The sequence below is a fragment of the Pseudophryne corroboree genome (genome assembly GCF_028390025.1).
Source record: "Pseudophryne corroboree isolate aPseCor3 chromosome 3 unlocalized genomic scaffold, aPseCor3.hap2 SUPER_3_unloc_56, whole genome shotgun sequence".
Taxonomy (NCBI): domain Eukaryota; kingdom Metazoa; phylum Chordata; class Amphibia; order Anura; family Myobatrachidae; genus Pseudophryne; species Pseudophryne corroboree.
In genome coordinates, this window is record NW_026967548.1 from 237,060 (window position 1) to 257,263 (window position 20,204).

Here is a 20,204-nt window from a genome sequence, read left to right on the forward strand (position 1 = left end):
AGTGATGACTGGAGAGATGACTGCCGGGAATGGGACATTATACAGTAACACCAGGGAACGTGTCTGGGTGGTGACTGCTGGGAATGGGACATTATACAGTAACACCAGGGGATGTGTCTGGGTGATGACTGTATCACTGTTTGTGTCTGGTTCCTATAATGTGTCATGATGTCACTGTCTATGTCTCCATGCAGGAGAGGGAGAATATAGAGGAATACAGGGGTCTGTACAAGGACGTGATGATGGAGAATCACCGGCCCCACACATCACTGGGTAAGAGGAGATGGTCATGTATTGTACAGGGGAGAGCAGGTATGGGGGCCCCTATATACACACATCATCTGATAATCACATAAATACAGTGTATTTACACAGTCACTGTGTGTCTCCTACAGATGGACCTAGTAACAGAGATACCCCAGAGAGATGTCCCCATCCTCTGTATTCCCAGGATTGTGCAGAGGAGAATCACAGGATCCCACAGAAGGATCAGGTAGGAGGGATTTTGGGTCTCCCCAATATACCAAAGTGACCATCACTATATGATCTGTAGAGGAGCTGTGTATGTCTTATATACTATTATACTATTAATATTCTATTTTTAATGTATATTGTTTTATGGGCTATTTAGGATGAATGTCTCGCTGACATTAAGATAGAAGATACAGAGGGAGAAGAAGAGACGTATGTGACTGATATAAAGGCAGAAGATATAGAGGGAAAAGAAGAGACGTATGTGACTGATATGAAGGCAGAAGATATAGAGGGAGAAGAAGAGACGTATGTGACTGATATAAAGGCAGAAGATATAGAGGGAGAAGAAGTGACGTATGTGACTGATATAAAGACAGAAGATTCAGAGGGAGAAGAGGGAGAAGAAGAGACGTATGTGACTTATATAAAGGCAGAAGATATAGAAGGAGAAGAAGAGACGTATGTGACTGATATAAAGGCAGAAAATATAGAAGGAGAAGAAGAGACGTATGTGACTGATATAAAGGCAGAAGATATAGAGGGAGAAGAAGAGACGTATGTGACTGATATAAAGGCAGAAGATATAGAGGGAGAAGAAGAGATGTATATGAGTGGAGATCAGCAGTGTAAGGAGGAGGAAATCCTTACAGATATCACCACAGGTAAGTAATAAACACTAATTACAGAAAAGAGTCACATTTTCTCCTTGCTCAGTCACTACAGCAATCTCTTATACTACACCCTCCTCTGTCGGTACAAACTAATGAGGAATATATATTTTCCCAGTGAGGGAGTCAGTAGTCATCAGCTCCTATTATACTCCTGCTCCCACCTCACATCATGTCACTGTGTGTTACCAGCCCAGAGATCTGACCAGACTCCTCCCGACACTCTCTGCTGTATCTCATACATCAGGAGCCATCAGCCCCTATTATACTCCTGCTCTCCCCCTCACATCATGTCACTGTGTGTTACCAGCCCAGAGATCTGACCAGTCTCCTCCCCACACTCTCTGGTGTATCTCATACATCAGGAGACATCAGCCCCTATTATACTCCTGCTCTCCCCCTCACATCATGTCACTGTGTGTTACCAGCCCAGAGATCTGACTAGTCTCCTCCCCACACTCTCTGGTGTATCTCATACATCAGGAGCAATCAGCCCCTATTATACTCCTGCTCTCCCCATCACATCATGTCACTGTGTGTTACCAGCCCAGAGATCTGACCAGTCCCCCCCCCCCAGACTCTCTTGTGTATCTAATACATCAGGAGCCATCACCCCTATTATACTCCTGCTCTCCCCTCACATCATGTCACTGTGTGTTACCAGCCCAGAGATCTGACCAGTCTCTTCCCCACACTCTCTGGTGTATCTCATAAATCAGGAGGCATAAGCCCCTATTATACTCCTGCTCTCCCCCCTCACATCATGTCACTGTGTGTTACCAGCCCAGAGATCTGACCAGTCTCCTCCCCACACTCTCTGGTGTATCTCATACATCAGGAGCCATCAACCCCTATTATACTCCTGCTCTCCACTCATATTCAGAATCCTGCACATTCCCTGCTGATTACCTGTCCCCTGGCACTTGGATGATGGCCTTCTCTCTCTAAGTAATCGGGGCTGTCTGGCATTAGGGGCATAGAGAGAAGTGAGGGTGACATATTTATAATGAATTTTCCCAACTAGAATCCAAAATCTACCATTGCAATCCACCCACTTGCTTTCCAGGTGAAAGGGGCAGGATCTATTAGAAAGGATGGCTACACCATAGGAGATATAGCATGTTGGGTAGTTATTGGTAAACTCAGGGGGAGAGTGCAATGGAACATGTGATTCCTGAATGGCTACCACCGCCGCCTTCTGGTCAGCGAAATATGTTAATGCAAGACGTCTCTTACAGGGAGAGCCTTTTACACTAAGACTTAAAACGTCACCGTGATAGAGAGAGATCAGATCATGGTATGAAACATCTAGGATCATCTGTGTAAAGTCCAATAGAGTCTGTATGGCGTGTGCATACTTCAATCTATCAAATCACAGAAAATATAAAATAGGGAACAAAAATGGGAGACAAACAGAAATAGCGTCCATAAAGGAGCTAGAGATTCCGTCACTAGGGAACCGTAACAGAAAGGTGGAAAAAGGTGGCAGTCGGGCCTAAAAGGGAAACCCACCGACTACCCCAAGTATCCATACGAGAGTGTAACATCTAGTCATCATAGTAACAATTGTACAAAGAAATATCAAATCTCAATGTATCCAAGGGAGGTAAAGGCCAAGAACATGGTCTGATATCCAATGTAGGTACTACCAACACCATTATAAGGGCAACAGGATGTTAGACAAATCAGCCATGCTTTGCCTGAACACCCAAACATTCTAAAAAGGTATTATGAAACGTAACAGTGGAAAGAATATCAGACCATATACTACATAGCAATTATATAGCACAGGAAATAAAGATAAAAATATACGTTTTATACCCATAACAAGAGCAAATAAATTTGTTCCAAAAATAGATCCATGCCCAGTAACTTAGTCCCAGTTGGCACATGTTACAGTAGGAAACAAACTCTGAGTGTCTCTGACAGTCTTACTCCTTTAGCATATTGCTTCGAGACGGAAGACAACTCCTCCGGGATTGGTTTAGGTAAAGTGTCATGAATGACTGTCAACAGGAATATCCCACTTTTTCAGAATAGCAGGGCCATCCTCGGGTGAAGGTATCACTGTGAAGGCACTGTTTCGCATTTCAATAAGGTTAGTAGGGAAACCCCATTTGTATTGCACATTCCCTTGGGTGGAATAGATGCCTTTTGGTCAGCGTCGCAGGAGAAATATCCGGAAATAGCGCAGATTATCCAGGCACTAAGCTATGGGGAGGAAGACAAAGCGGCTCGTAGAATGCGTTCTTTAATGTGAAAAAGTGGACCCTGAGCAGAGTGTCCCTTGTGCTTGGATAGGGGCCTGTTTGGACTTTGGGAGTCTATGGATCCTATCAATAAGAAGGTTCATGGCAGGAGCCTAAGGTGGAAGCTTCTGAAAAGAGGACCGTGGCATAATCATAAAGCTCAGCATTTGTAACAGAATCCAGAACACCCATTATTCTGATATTATTTCTCCGAGACCTGTCTTCTAAATCAATGACTTTATCACGAATAGAGACCAGGTCTTCCTGAAGGGTGTCATGTGCTGAAATCAGATCTTTGTGAAACGCAACAATCTCTTTCATCTTGTTTTTTTTTTTTTTTTAATAAGTTTTATTGATTTTTGTCATAATAAGAACAAAAACAAGAACAGTAAAAAGAATGTGGATCAATATAGGAGTTACACAGAAGTGGGGCGTTAACAAGACACAATAATATCAAGGCCCATAGTGATCCTATCAATTAAATACCAAAAACAGCAATACAATTATACAAAGAGCGAAAAGAAAAATAGAGGAAAGTAAAAAAGAGAAAAAAGAAAGAAAAAGAGGTAAGTGTAATGAAAGAAAGGGAGGGGGGTGAGTGTCGGCCAGACGAGGTTGTTCGCATTATAGAGTTCAGACATATATATAGGCGATGGTTCAGATGGTCGAATAAAGTTATTTGGCGTATCATGAAGGGCAGCGGTAATGCGTTCTAATTTGTATGTGGACCATATAGCATTAACAGTAGCGGAGAGAGTAGGATGAGAGACGGACTTCCAATTTGCCGCAATTTGGCATTTGGCTGTGTTTAAAATGTGTTTAATTAGTTTTAGTTGATGGCTCAAGGTGTCAGGGATAGGACGCAAAAGTAAAGAATGGAAGGGCGAGTCGGGGACGACTACATCGGTGACAGCAAAAATGAGTTTATGAATCTGACGCCAGTAGCGATGGATGAATGTACAGGACCACCAAACATGCAGCATGGTTCCCCGTTGCCCACAAAGTCTCCAACATTTATCAGAGCAGGAAGGATAAATAGTTTGTAGTCTAGATGGCACTAAATACCATCTGTAATAGATTTTATAAGAGTTTTCCTTGATACGAATGGACAAGAAATTGTTAGCAATTTCCTGTCTGATGTCAGCCCATTCCTCGATGGTTAAAGTTTCCCCTATATCTTGTTCCCAAGCCAATTCGTGAGCCTCTTTCGCGGGGGTATCATGCGAAAGTAAGATTTGGTAAATAGCAGATAACAAACCCTTTGTGGAGTGTTGACCACAACACAAAGATTCTAAGGGAGTTTTGATTGTAGGGTGAGCAGTTTTACAGAGGGTAGTATAAAAGTGATGGATTTGCAAAAATTTATAGAAAACCGAGTGAGGAAGTGAGAAGCGCGATTGTAGGTCCGCAAATGAGGGAAAGGAATAGAGTGGGGCTAAATCCACTAAGAAAAGGACATTGTGTGAGGTCCAATATTTAAATGCAAGGTGGTCAGTTCCTGTAGGAAACTCTACATTGTTCCATAAGGGGGTCAATGAAGGATTATAAGAGCAATAAAAGCGAGTGCAGTGATCCCAGATCGATGACGAAAAATGTATTGCTGGTAATAAGAGAAACAAAGTCAGGCGGGAGCGAGGTGTGCACCATAACAGAGTTGAGGGTGAATACATATTTACTGCTTCTAAAAGCGTCCACAGTCTCTGCTCGGGAGGCGAGTGCCAGAGAACACAGGAGGCTAAGTGCGTAGCACGGTAGTATTTAATCAGGTCTGGCATGCCGAGGTTCCCCGAAGTACGATGTTGTTGGAGCAGTCGTATCTTAACTCTGGGTTTCTTCTCAGCCCAAAGAAAACTAGATATGTCCCGCTGAAGATTTTTCAATATTTTAGTTGGTATGTGGATTGGGAGAGTCTGCCAAAGATACAGTAATTGCGGCAGTATGTTCATTTTGACATCAGCGATGCACCCGAACCAAGAGATATATAGTTTGTTCCAACCAACTAGGTCAGTGCGTATCGACGAAAATAACCTTGGGAAATTAGCTGTGTACAGCGTCAAGTGAGATTTAGTTAGGTAGATGCCTAGATATTTAAGCTTAGTGTGTTGCCATTTAAACGGATAAGATTGTAGGAGGCGCAGATCTTGGGAAGACACATTTATATCTAAAATCTCTGTTTTGTCAGCATTGAGATTGTAATTAGACAGGTGACTATAAGTTTAAATTCCTCAAATAAGTGTTGCAGGGATATGCTCGGGTCAGTTAAAGTTAATATGACATTGTCAGCGTACAGCGCTATTTTGTATTTGTGGTTTCCCATTACAATGCCCGAAATGTTGGCATTCAGTCTGATTTTGGCCGCCAATGGCTCCATCACCAGAGCGAACAGCAACGGGGAGAGCGGGCAGCCTTGTCAGATGCCATTCCTGATAGAAAGAGATGGGGAGGAAAGACTATTAACGAGAACGGAGGCAGAAGGATTATGATAAAGTGAGGTAACAGAATTATAAAAAGCACAATGTAGACCCATATTTCTCAGTGTTTGTTGAATAAAGGGCCATGCTACTCTATCAAAGGCTTTTTCTGCATCCAGAGCCACCACCAGGGTCGGAAGGGATTCCCGTTGGGAGAGGTGGATAAGATTAATAAGTCGGCGAGTATTATCCGCAGCCTGCCAGTTAGGGACAAAACCGACCTGGTCCGGATGTATTAAAACCGGTAGAAATGGGGCCAATCTGTTCGCTAGGATTTTGGCGAACAACTTGAGGTCTGTATTTAAAAGTGAGGTGGGCCTATAATTTTTCATTTCCAGTGGGTCGCGATCAGGCTTGGGTATGACGATGATGTTGGCCCTGGTGGTGGCTGCATCCAGTGAGCCTTGTTCCAATAAAGAGTTAAATAATGAGTGAAGCATGGGAAGCAGGGACTGTGATTTTTTTTTTATAATAGATAGCTGTATAGCCATCAGGCCCCGGGGCGGAAGATCGGCGTAGCTGAGCGATCGTGGCGAGAATTTCCTCGTTGGAAACAGGGGCATTAAATCTTTCTAGATCCGAAGCAGTGAGTTTCGGTAAGCGACAGGAGAATAAGTAATGTTGGATGGTGGTGATATGAAGTGGGTCAGTAGGAGTAGGTGAAGATAGATTGTAGAGGGATTCATAATAATCATGAAACTGTGAGGCCATAACCTTAGGGTCACAAGTCACGGATCCGTCAGAGCATTTTAGGGCAAGTATATGATTCTGCGTACGTATTGCCCGAAGACGACGAGCCAACAAAGTGTCCGCTCTATTCGATTTTTCATAAAACCTCTGGCGGATCCATAAGAGTGAGCTGATTGTTTTTTTGTCCTTTAAGTGAGAGAATCTTAGTGTATAGCTGTTTTTTCGGGAAGCGGTGGTGGAGAAGGGTTAAAGAAGTAAATTCGGTTTCCAAGTCAAGAATACGTTTAGCTTCAATCTTTCTGTGAGTCGAGGCAAGGTTAATGAGAAGGCCACGTAACGTGGCTTTATGAGCTTCCCATAACACTGCAGGGGAAATATCAGGAGAAATATCAGTGAGGTAAGTGTGAATCATGGGCCTAATTCTGAGTTGATCGCAGCAGCAAATTTGTTAGCAGTTGGGCAAAACCATGTGCACTGCAGGAGGAGCAGATATAACATGTGCAGAGAGAGTTAGATTTGGGTGGGGTGTATTCAAACTGAAATCTAAATTGCAATGTAAAAATAAAGCAGCCAGTATTTACCTTGCACAGAAACAAAATAACCCACCCAAATCTAACTCTCTCTGCAAATGTTATATCTGCCCCCCCCCCTGCAGTGCAAATGGTTTTGCCCAATTGCTAACAAAATTGCTGCTGCGATCAACTCAGAATTACCCCCCATGTCGTTAATTTCATCTATGTTGGAGGGTTAAAGAAGAAGAGACTCATTTAAACGTCATGCACGTGGGGTCGAGAGCTTATGAGGGATAGCAATATCCAGTATGATCGCATAGTGGTCTGACCAAGTAGTAGGAATTATTTGCGCTCCTAGGAGGGTTTGAGTGGAGTCGCGATCTACAAAAATATAGTCAATGCAAGTGTAAAGGTTGTGTGGAGGTGAATAGTGCGTGTAACCTCTAGTGGACGGATACAGAGTTCTCCAGCTATCATACAGGTTATGAGAGGAGATACATGTTTGTAAAAGTTTAGACAGCTTTGTGTGAGCAGACGTCTCCGTGCTAGGGTGAGATCTATCAAAAAGGGGGTCAAGGGTAACGTTTCAATCCCCAGCTACTATGATTTTAGAATTCAAGAATTTAGAGAGCTGGTCAGAGAATATCCCAAAGAATGAACCCTGCTGCATGTTTGGGGCATACATGGACGCCAAGGTGATAGGAATTTGATTGAGGGTACGGGAGAGAATTACAAATCTACCACTATCAGCAAGGACAGAATCTTGAATGACTATGGGGAGATCACGGTGGATCATTCTAGCAGTGCCTCTACGCTTGGCTGACATAGTAGAGTAAAAGGTGGAGGGTACTTTTTACAGTTTAAAGAGGGGTGAGGTACTTTAAAATTAGTTTCTTGTAGAAAGATTACATCCGGCTTGTGCCGAGCAAAGAAATTAAACGCCATGGATCTTTTAAATGGGGAATTAAGACCATTGACATTAATGGATAACAGTTTCAAGGTCATGGGGGGGTAATAGTCATCAGAGTACACTGCAGTGAACAACCATTCTCGTGGCCAAACAGAGAAGACTAGGAAAAATAGAGAGAAACAGAATAGAGTAAGTGTGAGAGTGAACTCAAAGAATAGACCCATTCCTAAATGCGGGTAGGGTCCTAAAGCGAAAGGGGTAGTGCCAACAAGGCAGTCCCTTCATTGTGGGGGGTAGCGACAATAAAAGAAAACAGTAAGTAAGAACCAGAACATGGAAAACAAGAACAAAGACGTCCTGCGGTCAAGCGCAAGGGTGGAGATGTAACAGGTGAAGACATGAGAAAAGAAATTCCAAATCGTGACATGACTAGACAAGTATATAATAGAACAATTACGTTGAAAGTAACTATACTATATTAAAAAAAAGAAAATTGAAGAACAAACAGGCTTATATGAAAACATGTAGTCAACGACTGATGAACATTACAACAAGAAATGGAACAACAGTAATTGCGATATCGTGCCCATAGCCTAAGGCGGTCCCGCTATAGTAAGCAAAGTATTAGCCTTACCAATTCAAGGCACAACAATCATTGTCTGGATGGGACCAGGCAGGGCTATCGTACATGAGTCCCAGAGACCAAACAGTCCTTAGAACAACTAGATCAGTATGTTCGGAATGTTGGGGAGGGGGGGGGGGGAATACATTTTACAATAATAAAACAAAGCATAGTTACATGTCCCTGGTTATAAGAAAGCCATGTAATTTAATAGACCAATCAGGAGTAGGTGCCATAGGCCTCATTGGGGATGCAGAAGTGAGTTGATACCTAAACTCGTCAGGTAGAGTGTCAAGGATACAAACAATTTGGAAGCTGCTCAATCATACCTGGAGATAATTATATATCAGGTGCTGGAAGGGGGAGGGGTCATAGACAGACAAACAAAGAGGAAGGGGGGTGCAAATTTCCACCCCCAAATTCCCTTCCGCACACTGAAAATTACCTGTAACCATCCCTGAATCTATCTGGTAATAAAATTCAGAGAATTCGTCACAAATGTTTGCAAACACATGTTTAAGCTGCTGGCCACTTCACGGCTTCTCTGATACAGCAGTCCTAACTACTTAATAGCAGTGCCCACATTGGGCCATGTAATTTGTCACAGTACGCCTCATGATAAAGGTCAATACTAAAACATTTCCAGACAGAGAGCTAACTTACCAGGGAGCCACCCCCAGGATCTCCCATTGGCACTACAAGGAACAGCATGCCTTCCAAATTCTGCTCCCATTCAATGCCTCATGCACACAAGCAGACAAACAATTTGGAAGCTGCTCAATCATACCTGGAGATAATTATATATCAGGTGCTGGAAGGGGGAGGGGTCATAGACAGACACAAGCAGACAAACAATTTGGAAGCTGCTCAATCATGCTGGAAATGTTTTAGTATTGACCTTTATCATGAGGCGTACTGTGACAAATTACATGGCCCAATGTGGGCACTGCTATTAAGTAGTTAGGACTGCTGTATCAGAGAAGCCGTGAAGTGGCCAGCAGCTTAAACATGTGTTTGCAAACATTTGTGACAAATTCTCTGAATTTTATTACCAGATAGATTCAGGGATGGTTACAGGTAATTTTCAGTGTGCGGAAGGGAATTCGGGGGTGGGGATTTGCACCCCCCTTCCTCTTTGTTTGTCTTAGAGTGTCAAGGATACCAAGAGTCTTGAGAAGGTCATAGTCTTGAGCAGGGGTTTTAACTGAGTTTTGGTAACTTGAAGCTGAAATGGAAACCCCCATTTATACTTAATAGAATGAGTGCGGAGGACTCTGGTAACAGCAGCAAGGTCCCAACGCTTTCTAAGTGTAGAAGGCGCTAAGTCTTGGTATATTTGAAGTTGAGTGCCGGAATAATCAACGGATTGGTGTTCCCGTGCCGCAGACATGAGTTTTTCCTTTGTCTTGTAATAGTGGAAACGGAGGATGACATCCCGCGGTGGTTGAGTTGGGGGAGGCCGAGGGCGGAGCGCCCTATGCGCCCTGTCTAGAAGGAGCAGGTCTTTCGGAGTACCGGGGATCAGATTGAGGAATAGGCCTTCTAGAAAACCTGAAAGGGTCTCCATGGTAACACTCGCTGGAATTTTGCGGACCCTAATATTTCTGCTGTTCCGATTGTCCAAGTCCTCCAAGTGGTCTCCATGAAGATCGACTTCTGCGCGGAGGTCCGTTAGCTCCTGCTCAATCACGGCTTGGTACTGGCAAACCTCATCCATCTTACATTCCAGGGAATCCGTACGTGTGCCCAAGTCGGTCAGTTCATTTCTAAATTCCGTGAGCGTCGACCTCATCTCATTTTGAATAGTTTTAGTGACAATAGAGATGATGTCTTGGGTGGTGAGGTGAGCTTTCGGCGACGGAGCGTCCTCCGAATCCGACATTCGATCTGTAGTTGAAGAGTTACGAGAAGTAGAACCTGCTTTCTCCCATGCACGAAGAATGCTGGGTTTATTAACAGCAGGGGATTTTTTTGCAACATAGTAGAACGGGAAAGGCAAGGTGATAAGTACCAAGAATATCGGCTCCGCTTAGGAGATCATAAATGAATATGGAAAATAATCCTGAGAGACCTCGGCTAGGAGAGCAGCTGCCCTCTAACGCTGGTTGACCGCAGGATGATCCAGCCTAGGACAGGCATCAGGTGCGCCATGGAGCGCCTCTTAGAGATTGGGCAACAGTGAAATGGAATCCACGGTAAAGTGGAGTGGGTTGCCGAGCTGACCCGGGGTCAGGGTAGTTGATGATAATAAAATGGCCTTAGAAATCTGCTGGTAGAGACAACCACGGGCACACAGGCACGGACCAGCCAGTAGCAACGCTGGGGGCCTCGAGCAATAATAATTTGTAACCCTCCTGGGTGTTCGCTTCTCAAAGCTCACTAGAGGAGGTAGAGATAGCCATCCCCAATATTCCTGGGTGCGCCACGCCAACGCGCCGCCGAGTGGGAACGGCAGCGCAGGGGGGAGAAGACGTAGAGAACATCTCCAGGTGCCCTTTCTGCCACGTTGTGAGCTAGGCTAAAGGACGAGAAAAGGGGCAGGGGTGCCCACCTGCATCCTGGGAGGGAAACCACAGGGAGAACACTGGCGTCAGCTGGGGATTTTAGTGCTGTGTCCACCGGGAGCAGGGGCATCACAGGAACAGTGAAGCAGGCTCTGTGGTGCGTGAGAGAGAAGGGGAGATAAGCGTGGAGTCAGCGGGCCGCGGATGGGAGCGATGATGCAGTGTGACCCCAGCCAGCCTCGGCACAGGCAGCCAGACTATGCGCCACGTCTCCGGAATCCTCAGCGGGTGTCACGCCAGCTGGAGCACGCGGCTATAGAGGAGGGGTCAATCAGCGGCTGCAGTAAAACACCAGGCTCCATCCGCCGGTGTCCCAGGTCCCCGGGTTGCACCACCTTCTGTCTCAATAGCATACAGTATGGGCGTGCTGCCCCTAGTCAAGATGGCACCGTCAGTCTAAAACACAAGGCTACAGCAGCCTGAGCACCTGGAGCCCACAGGATACGGGCTGATACGTTGGTGGAAGCGGTGAGTGTCTCCACATCCGTGGAGACGGCCTGCGGCAGGAGGGGAGAGAGTGAGAACAGGTGAGCAGCGTCTCTGGTCCCAGACGCGCCGGTGGCTCATCCGCGCCAAACAGCCTGTCCCCGCTCCAGGTGCCGCAGTTGAGGGGGGCTTCCCAGCCGGGTCAGTCAGGCGGGTGATGGACGCAGGGGTAGCAGAGGAAAGGAGGGCGTTCTGTCGCAGACCGCGAGCGCCTCACTTCCAGTCTGGGGCAGAGGAGAAATCGAGGCCCCTGCTCCAGTCAGGGAAGCAGGCCGCAACTCGCACAGGTGCAGGAGGCACCCGCCGGCTCCGCAGACCACCTCTCCCGACACAGGAGCAATTGAGGGGTCCAAAACGAGTCCTCTCATGCAGGTAGCAGCATAATTTGAGCGAGGTAAGTGTGCCTCAGGCAGGAGCTCAAACACTGCCCAACTGCCTGGATCCGCTGCCAAGCCACACCCCAATCTCTTTCATCTTAGTCTGTATGAGTGCCAATCTCACTGATATCAGACCTCAAAGCTTGAATATTAGAGTTAAATTCTGAGGTTATTTTAGTCCTTAAAATAGGATTTTAATACCTACCGGTAAATCCTTTTCTCTTAGTCCGTAGAGGATGCTGGGGACTCCATAAGGACCATGGGGTATAGACAGGCTCCGCAGGAGACATGGGCACTCTAAGACTTTAATGTGCATGAACTGGCTCCTCCCTCTATGCCCCTCCTCCAGACCTTAGTTATAGGAACTGTGCCCAGAGGAGACGGACATTTTGAGGAAAAGGATTTTGTTAATTAAGGGTGAGATACATACCAGCTCACACCACAACACACCGTATAACATTGTATATAACTAAACCAGTTAACAGCATGAACCAAAAGAGATCAGCAACAGACTGATCTTAACTGAAAACACAACCATTGTGTAACCTTAGCAATTACTATGTAAAAGTACTGCAGATAGAGTCTACGGACTAAGAGAAAAGGATTTACCGGTAGGTATTAAAATCCTATTTTCTCATATGTCCTAGAGGATGCTGTGGACTCTGTAAGGACAATGGGGTTTATACCAAAGCTCCAGACCGGGCAGGAGAGTGCGGATGACTCTGCAGCACCGATTGAGCAAACATGAGGTCCTCATCAGCCAGGGTATCAAACTTGTAGAATTTTGCAAAAGTGTTTGAACCCGACCAAGTAGCTGCTCAGCAAAGCTGTAAAGCCGAGACGCCTCGGGCAGCCGCCCAAGAAGAGCCCACCTTCCTAGTGGAATGGGCCTTTACCGATTTTGGTAACGGCAATCCAGCCGTAGAATGAGCCTGCTGAATCGTGTTACAGATTCAGCGTGCAATAGTCTGCTTAGAAGCAGGAGCGCCAACCTTGTTGGCCGCATACAGGACAAACAGTGCCTCTGTTTTCCTAACACGAGCCGTTCTGGCTACATACATTTTTAAAGCCCTGACCACATCAAGGGACTTGGAATCCTCCAAGGCATCCGTAGCCACAGGCACCACAATAGGTTGGTTCATGTGAAACAACGAAACCACCTTAGGCAGAAATTGTTGACGAGTTCTCAATTCCACTCTATCCACATGGAAAATCAGATAGGGGCTTTTGTGAGACAAAGCTGCCAATTCGGACACCCGCCGTGCGGACGCCAAGGCCAATAACATGACCACTTTCCAAGTGAGAAATTTCAACTCAACCTTTTGTAGATGTTCAAACCAATGTGACGTAAGGAACTGTAACACCACGTTAAGGTCCCACGGTGCAACTGAGGTCACAAAAGGAGGTTGGATGTGCAGCACACCCTTCACAAAAGTCTGCACTTCTGGAATTGAGGCCAATTCCCTTTGAAAGAATATTGATAAGGCCAAAATCTGCACTTTAATGGAGCCTAACTTTAGGCCCGCATCCACACCTGCCTGCAGAAAATGGAGAAAACGACCCCCCTGAAAATCTTCCGTAGGAGCTTTCTTGGATTCACACCAAGACACATACTTTCTCCAAATACGGTGATAGTGCTTCGCCGTTACCTCTTTCCTAGCCTTGAGTAGGGTGGGGATGACTTCCCCAGGAATACATTTTCTAGCTAGGATCTGGTGTTCAACCGCCATGCCGTCAAACGTAACCGCGGTAAGTCCTGGAACATGCACGGCCCCTGCTGTAATAGATCCTCTCTGAGAAGAAGAGGCCAAGGATCTTCCATGAGCAATTCCTGAAGATCTGGATAACAGGGCCTTCGAGGCCAATCTGGAACAACGAGTATCGTCCGAACCCTTGTTCTTCTTATGATCCTCTAAATTTTTGAGATAAGTGGAAGTGGAGGGAACACATAGACCGACTGAAACACCCACGGTTTCACTAGTGCGTCCACTGCTATTGCTTGAGGGTCCCCCGACCTGGAACAATATGTCCGAAGCTTCTTGTTGAGGCGAGACGCCATCATGTCTATTTGAGGAAGTCCCCAATGACTTGTCACTTCTGCAAAGACCTCTTGATGAAGGCCCCACTCTCCTGGATGGAGATCATGTCTGCTGAGGAAGTCTTCTTCCCAGTTGTCCACTCCTGGAATGAAGACTGCTGACAGAGCGCTCACATGATTTTCCACCCAGCGAAGAATCTTGGTGGCCTCCGCCATCGCCACTCTGCTCTTTGTCCCGCCCTGGCGGTTTACGTGCTCCACGGCTGTAATGTTGTCCGACTGAATCAGGACGGGTAGGTCGCGAAGCAGATGTTCTGCCTGCCGTAGGCCGTTGTATATGGCCCTTAACTCCAGCACGTTTATGTGCAGACAAGCTTCCTGGCTTGACCATTTTCCCTGGAAATTTTGTGTGACCACTCCCCAACCTCGGAGACTCGCGTCCGTGGTCACCAGAACCCAATTTTGTATCCGAACCCGCGACCCTCTAGAAGGTGAGCACTTTGGAGCCACCACAGAAGAGAAATCCTGGCCCTGGGGGACAGGCTTATCTTTTGATGCATCTGGAGATGGGACCCTGACCACTTGTCCAGTAGGTCCCACTGAAACGTTCTTGCATGGAACCTGCCAAACGGAATAGCCTCGTAGGCCGCCACCCTCTTTCCCAGCACCCAAGTGCAGTGATGAATAGACACTCGTTGTGGTTTTAGCAGATCCTTGACCATGTTCTGGAGTTCCTGAGCTTTTTCCATAGGGAGAAAAATCCTCTGCAGTTCCGTGTCCAGAATCATGCCCAAAAACGTCAGCTGAGTTGTCGGAACCAACTGCGACTTTAGAAAATTTAGGAGCCAGCCGTGTTGTTGTAGCACCCTCAGGGAGAACGCCACGCTTTTTAGTAACTGCTCCCTTGATCTCGCTTTTATCAGGAGATCGTCCAAGTACGGAATAATTGTGACTCCATGCTTGCGCAGGAGCACCATCATTTCCGCCATTACTTTGGTGAAAATCCTCGGGGCCGTGGAAAGACCAAACGGCAACGTCTGAAATTGGTAGTGACAATCCTGTACAGCGAATCTCAGGAACGCCTGATGAGGAGGATATATGGGGACATGCAGGTATGCATCCTTTATGTCGAGAGACACCATAAAATCCCTCCCCTCCAGATTGGAGATCACAGCTCAGATAGATTCCATCTTGAATTTGAATCTTTTTAAATACAGGTTGAGGGATTTTAAGTTCAGAATCGGTCTGACCGAGCCATCCAGTTTCGGGACCACAAATAGGGTTGAATAAAAACCTTTTCCCTGTTGCAATGGGGGAACCGTGGCAATGACTTGCTGCTGACACAGCTTTTTTATTGCAACGCAAACTACCTCTCTCTTTGGGAGAGAAGCTGGTAATGCCGACTTGAAAAATTGGTGCGGAGGCACGTCTTGGAACTCCAGTTTGTATCCTTGGGTCACAATTCTTAGCACCCAAGGATCCAGGCCCGAACGAACCCAGACCTGACCGAAGAGTTGAAGACGTACCCCCACCGGTGCGGACTCCCACAGCGGAGCCCCAGCAACATGCAGCAGATCTGGTAGAGGCCGGAGAGGACTTTTGCTCCTGGGAGCTAGCCGCAGCCGGCGATATTTTCCCTCTTCCTTTACCTCTGGTTGCGAGGAAGGAGGATCCACGTCCCTTTCTGAATTTATGAGACCGAAAGGACTGCATCTGGTATTGAGGTGTTTTCTTTTGCTGTGGAGGGACAAAAGGCAAAAAAGAAGACTTACTGCGGTAGCTGTGGAAACCAGGTCCGCGAGGCATTCCCCAAACAAAACTTCACCTTTCTAGGGCAGAAGCCTCCATAGCCTTTTTGGAGTCAGCATCACCATTCCATTAATGAGTCCACAACGCCCTCCTAGCTGAGATTGCCATGGCATTGGCCTTGATCCCAAGAGGCCAATATCTCTCGCAGCCTCCCTTAGGTATATCGCTGCGTCCTTGATGTGACCCAACGTCAAAAACACATTATCCCTATCGAGGGTGTCTATGTCAGATTACAAGTTATCTGCCCATCTTTCAATTGCGCTACTCACCCATGACGAAGCTACGGCCGGCCTGAGCAACGCACCCGTAGTCACATAAATAGATTTTAAGGTAGTTTCTTGAGGGCCGCCGTGTCAGAGGACGGTAGGGCCACTTTCTTGGACAACCGTGCCAAAGCCTTGTCCACCGTGGGTCCCACCGTGACCTGTCCTGTGAGGGGAAAGGATACGCCATAGCAATTCTCCTGGGAATCTGCAGTCTCTTGTCTGGAGACTCCCAAGCTTTTTCAAACAGAGCGTTCAGTTCATGAGAGGGAGGAAACATTACCTCAGGTTTCTTTCCCTTATACATACAGACCCTTGTGTCAGGGACAGTGGGGTCCTCTGTGATATGTAATACATCTTTTATTGCCACAATCATGTACTGAATACTCTTGGCTACCTTAGGATGTAATCTTGCATCATCATAGTCGACACTGGAGTCGGAATCCGTGTCGGTATCAGTGTCTACTATCTGGGTAAAGGGACGTTTCTGTGACCCTGAGGGGGTCTGTGACAAAGCATCATCCATGGATTGTCTCCATGCTTGGTTCTGAGACTCAGATTTGTCTAACCTTTTATGCAATAAAGTCACACTTGCATTCAAAACACTCCACATATCTACCCAATCAGCAGTCGGCGGTGCCAACTGAGTCATTCCCACATTCTGCTCCACTTCCTCCCGGGAATAGAGCCTTCCCCCTCAGACATGTCGACACACACGTACTGACACCCCCAAACACACTGGGTTATAGGGGACAGACCCACAGTGAGGTCCTTTAGAGACAGAAAGGGAGTTTGCCAGCTCACACCCAGCGCCTCACCGGTCTGAAGGATTAAACAATGCCCCAGACCTGTAAGCGCTTTTATATATTAATAAACAGCACCAAATTACTGTGCCCCCCCTCGTTTTGCACCCTGTTACTTGTGTACAGCAGTGAAGGGCCAGGAGCAGCATCTCTGCAGCAAGCTGTGGAGAAAATGGTGCTGGTTAGAGCTGAGGGAAGGAGCCCCGCCCCCTACATGGCGCGCTTCGGTCCCGCTTTTCTTTATACTGGCGGGGATCTGTATACACTGCCTATGCAGTATATATACTTGCCAGTGACTTATTAAGAGGTTTATATTGCTGCATGCGAGAGTATAGAGGTAAGACACTGATGATGGGGGTGTAAGAGTGGATTATAACCTACCAAATGATGATGATTGCAGGGTATTATATGGTGTATTGCATGTAAAGTACCTTGTTCTACACGTACTCTGCTGTAGCAATATATCTTATATAAGGGTGAGTAACACATGTACAGGCTTACCAGCGTATGAGCACACACATAAAGGAATGCTACCTTACCAATGCTTCCAGGAGTAACGTTAGGAGACATTTCTCTGATCCATCAGCTCATATGACTGATGTTATTGTTCATCTAGAATCTCCAATTCATACGATATGTTCCCCATCCATTGTTTTACATTGGTGCTGACATAGGACTTGGCGAGTGACTCCATCTCCATTTATACTTCATGGTTAGTTACCAGTACAAGAGAGAGATATATCTAAGTCTTATTATAATATTACATTTGTTATTGTGAGTGTTCTCAGGAGGGTGGACACAATGATAATCAGACAATATTATAAAGCCTTCATTAAAAGTTATGTTTTATTATACACACACATTTATAATTAAGTGACCCAGAGAGTCGTCTTCTCCTATTGTTTACAAGATTAATATTGTTACAGAAAATGTCACATTTCCATAATGTATTTTATTTCCAACAGATGGACACACAAGCATGAATATCTCAGAAGGACATCTAATGTTATCCCCGGATTGTGACATAAAAGATAATGACAGTAGACAGGATTCTCCAGGAGATAACCCCATTACCCCAATTATACATCCAGCTCTATCAGCTGATCCCTCTGATCCTGGGAAATGTTCTCCTGATCACTCTGATATTGGTGCATCTGTTACAGCTCTGACAGTAGATATAGAGTTTCCCTGTTCTATAGATGCCAAATGTTTTATACAGAACACAAAGCTTATTACCCATCAGTCAGCTAAGGCAGGTGAGAGGCCATTTTCATATTCTGAGTGTGAGAAATGTTTTACATGGAAATCAGATCTTGTTACACATCAGAGAAGTCACACAGGTGAGAAGCCATTTTCTTGCTCTGAGTGTGGGAAATGTGTTAGACGGAAATCACAACTTGTTACACATCAGCGAAGTCACACAGGTGAGAGGCCATTCCCATGTTCTGAGTGTGGGAAATCTTTTACACACAAATCACATCTTGTTAAACATCAGCGAAGTCACACAGGTGAGAATCCATTTTCATGTTCTGAGTGTGGGAAATGTTTTACACACAAATCGTATCTTGTTATACATCAGAGAAGTCACACAGGTGAGAGGCCATTTCCATGTTCTGAGTGTGGGAAATGTTTTACATACAAATCGTATCTTGTTATACATCAGAGAAGTCACACAGGTGAGAAGCCATTTCCATGTTCTGAGTGTGAGAAATGTTTTGCACGGAAATCACATCTTGTTAAACATCAGAGAAGTCATACAGGTGAGAAACCATTTTCTTGCTCCGAGTGTGGGAAATGTTTTACACAGAAATCACATCTTGTTAATCATCAGCGAAGTCACACAGGTGAGAAACCATTTTCTTGCTCCGAGTGCAGGAAATGTTTTACACAGAAATCACATCTTGTTAATCATCAGCGAAGTCACACAGGTGAGAATACATTTCCATGTTCTGAGTGTGGGAAATATTTTACACAGAAATCAGATCTTATTAAACATCAGAGAAGTCACACAGGTGAGAAGCCATTTCCATGTTCTGAGTGTGGGAAATGTTTTGCACACAAAACAGATCTTGTTAAACATCAGAGAACTCACACAGGTGAGAAGCCATTTTCTTGCTCTGAGTGCGGGAAATGTTTTACACAGAAATCAAATCTTGTTAAACATCAGCGAAGTCACACAGGTGAGAATCCATTTCCATGTTCTGAGAAGTAAATCAGCTCTTGTAGACATCACTCAGGTGAGAAACCATTTTAATCTTCTGGGGTATACTTATCATTGCCATGCGTTGTTCTTCAAGGTTCTTATCCTATCTCCTATGCTTTTTGCAATATACATGCTACCGCAGGGTGAAGTAATCAGATGTCATGCCCTCATCTACTGTTATACAGATGTTATGCCAATCCAAAATGGTTGTCTAGTTGAGCTCCAGGTATGGGTGATGGCAGTTGGCTGTGACTCCGTCCTGGTGAAACAGGTCTGTCATAAGATAGAAGCTCACCGACAAAGGGCAGGGCTACAGCTCAGCTTTGCAAACCAACCAGACTTGCGCTTGGGGGTTTAGAGTTACAAAATGCTGATCCTGTGCGGAATCTTGGTGTCCTGGATGGTGGAGTGACACTTAGACATCACGTATCAGCCACAATCAGATCCTCCTCTGAGTACAGAGCCAGACTCCAGCACTTATTTCCCTCAGAAGATCTACCTACAGCCATACATACACTTGTATCATCACGCATAGACTACTGCAATGTCCTCTACCTGGGTCTCCCAGCAAAAGAATTACACCGTTTGTAGCTTGTCCAGAATGCAGCAGCCAGGCTGTTACCTAACCATCCCGTTCCTGCCACATAACACCTATTCTCTGCTCCCTTCACCGGCTGCCTGTAAGATGGTGACTATTACATAATCTTACTGACTCTCCCAGCACTACATGACCAGTGTCCGTGGTACCAGAAGCAGCTTCTGCCTCCTTACTGCCCTGCTTTCTTACTTGCATCTGCAGATGAAGGACTGTTACCAGCAGTACCAAGAATCCCCAAGCAGTGCTGAGAGGTCAGGAGGAAGACAGGGTGGTTGCACTGGTGCTGTAGTGGGGCCTGCCGAAGGCACTGTCAGTGGGTAATATTGTCCCCAAGCAGTGCTGAGGTGTCAGGGGGGGAGACACAGGGTGGCTGGCAGTAGTGGGGGGAGATAGTGCGGGTGACAGTAGTCGGGGGGAGACAATGTGGGTGGCAATAGTGGGAGACGGTGGGTGGCAGTAGTGGGGGG

At 45.9% G+C, this 20,204-nt stretch overlaps 1 protein-coding gene across 1 annotated transcript; it reads left to right on the forward strand.

Annotated features, from left to right (window-relative positions):
- The first annotated feature begins 874 nt into the window (after nt 1-874).
- Nucleotides 875-20,103, forward strand: LOC134984459 (oocyte zinc finger protein XlCOF6.1-like). The gene is made up of 2 exons (XM_063950035.1): nt 875-1,136; nt 17,902-20,103. The coding sequence occupies exons 1-2, from the start codon at nt 1,076-1,078 to the stop codon at nt 19,146-19,148; spliced, it is 1,308 nt and encodes a 435-aa protein (XP_063806105.1). The 5' UTR covers nt 875-1,075; the 3' UTR covers nt 19,149-20,103.
- The last annotated feature ends 101 nt before the right edge of the window (nt 20,104-20,204 follow it).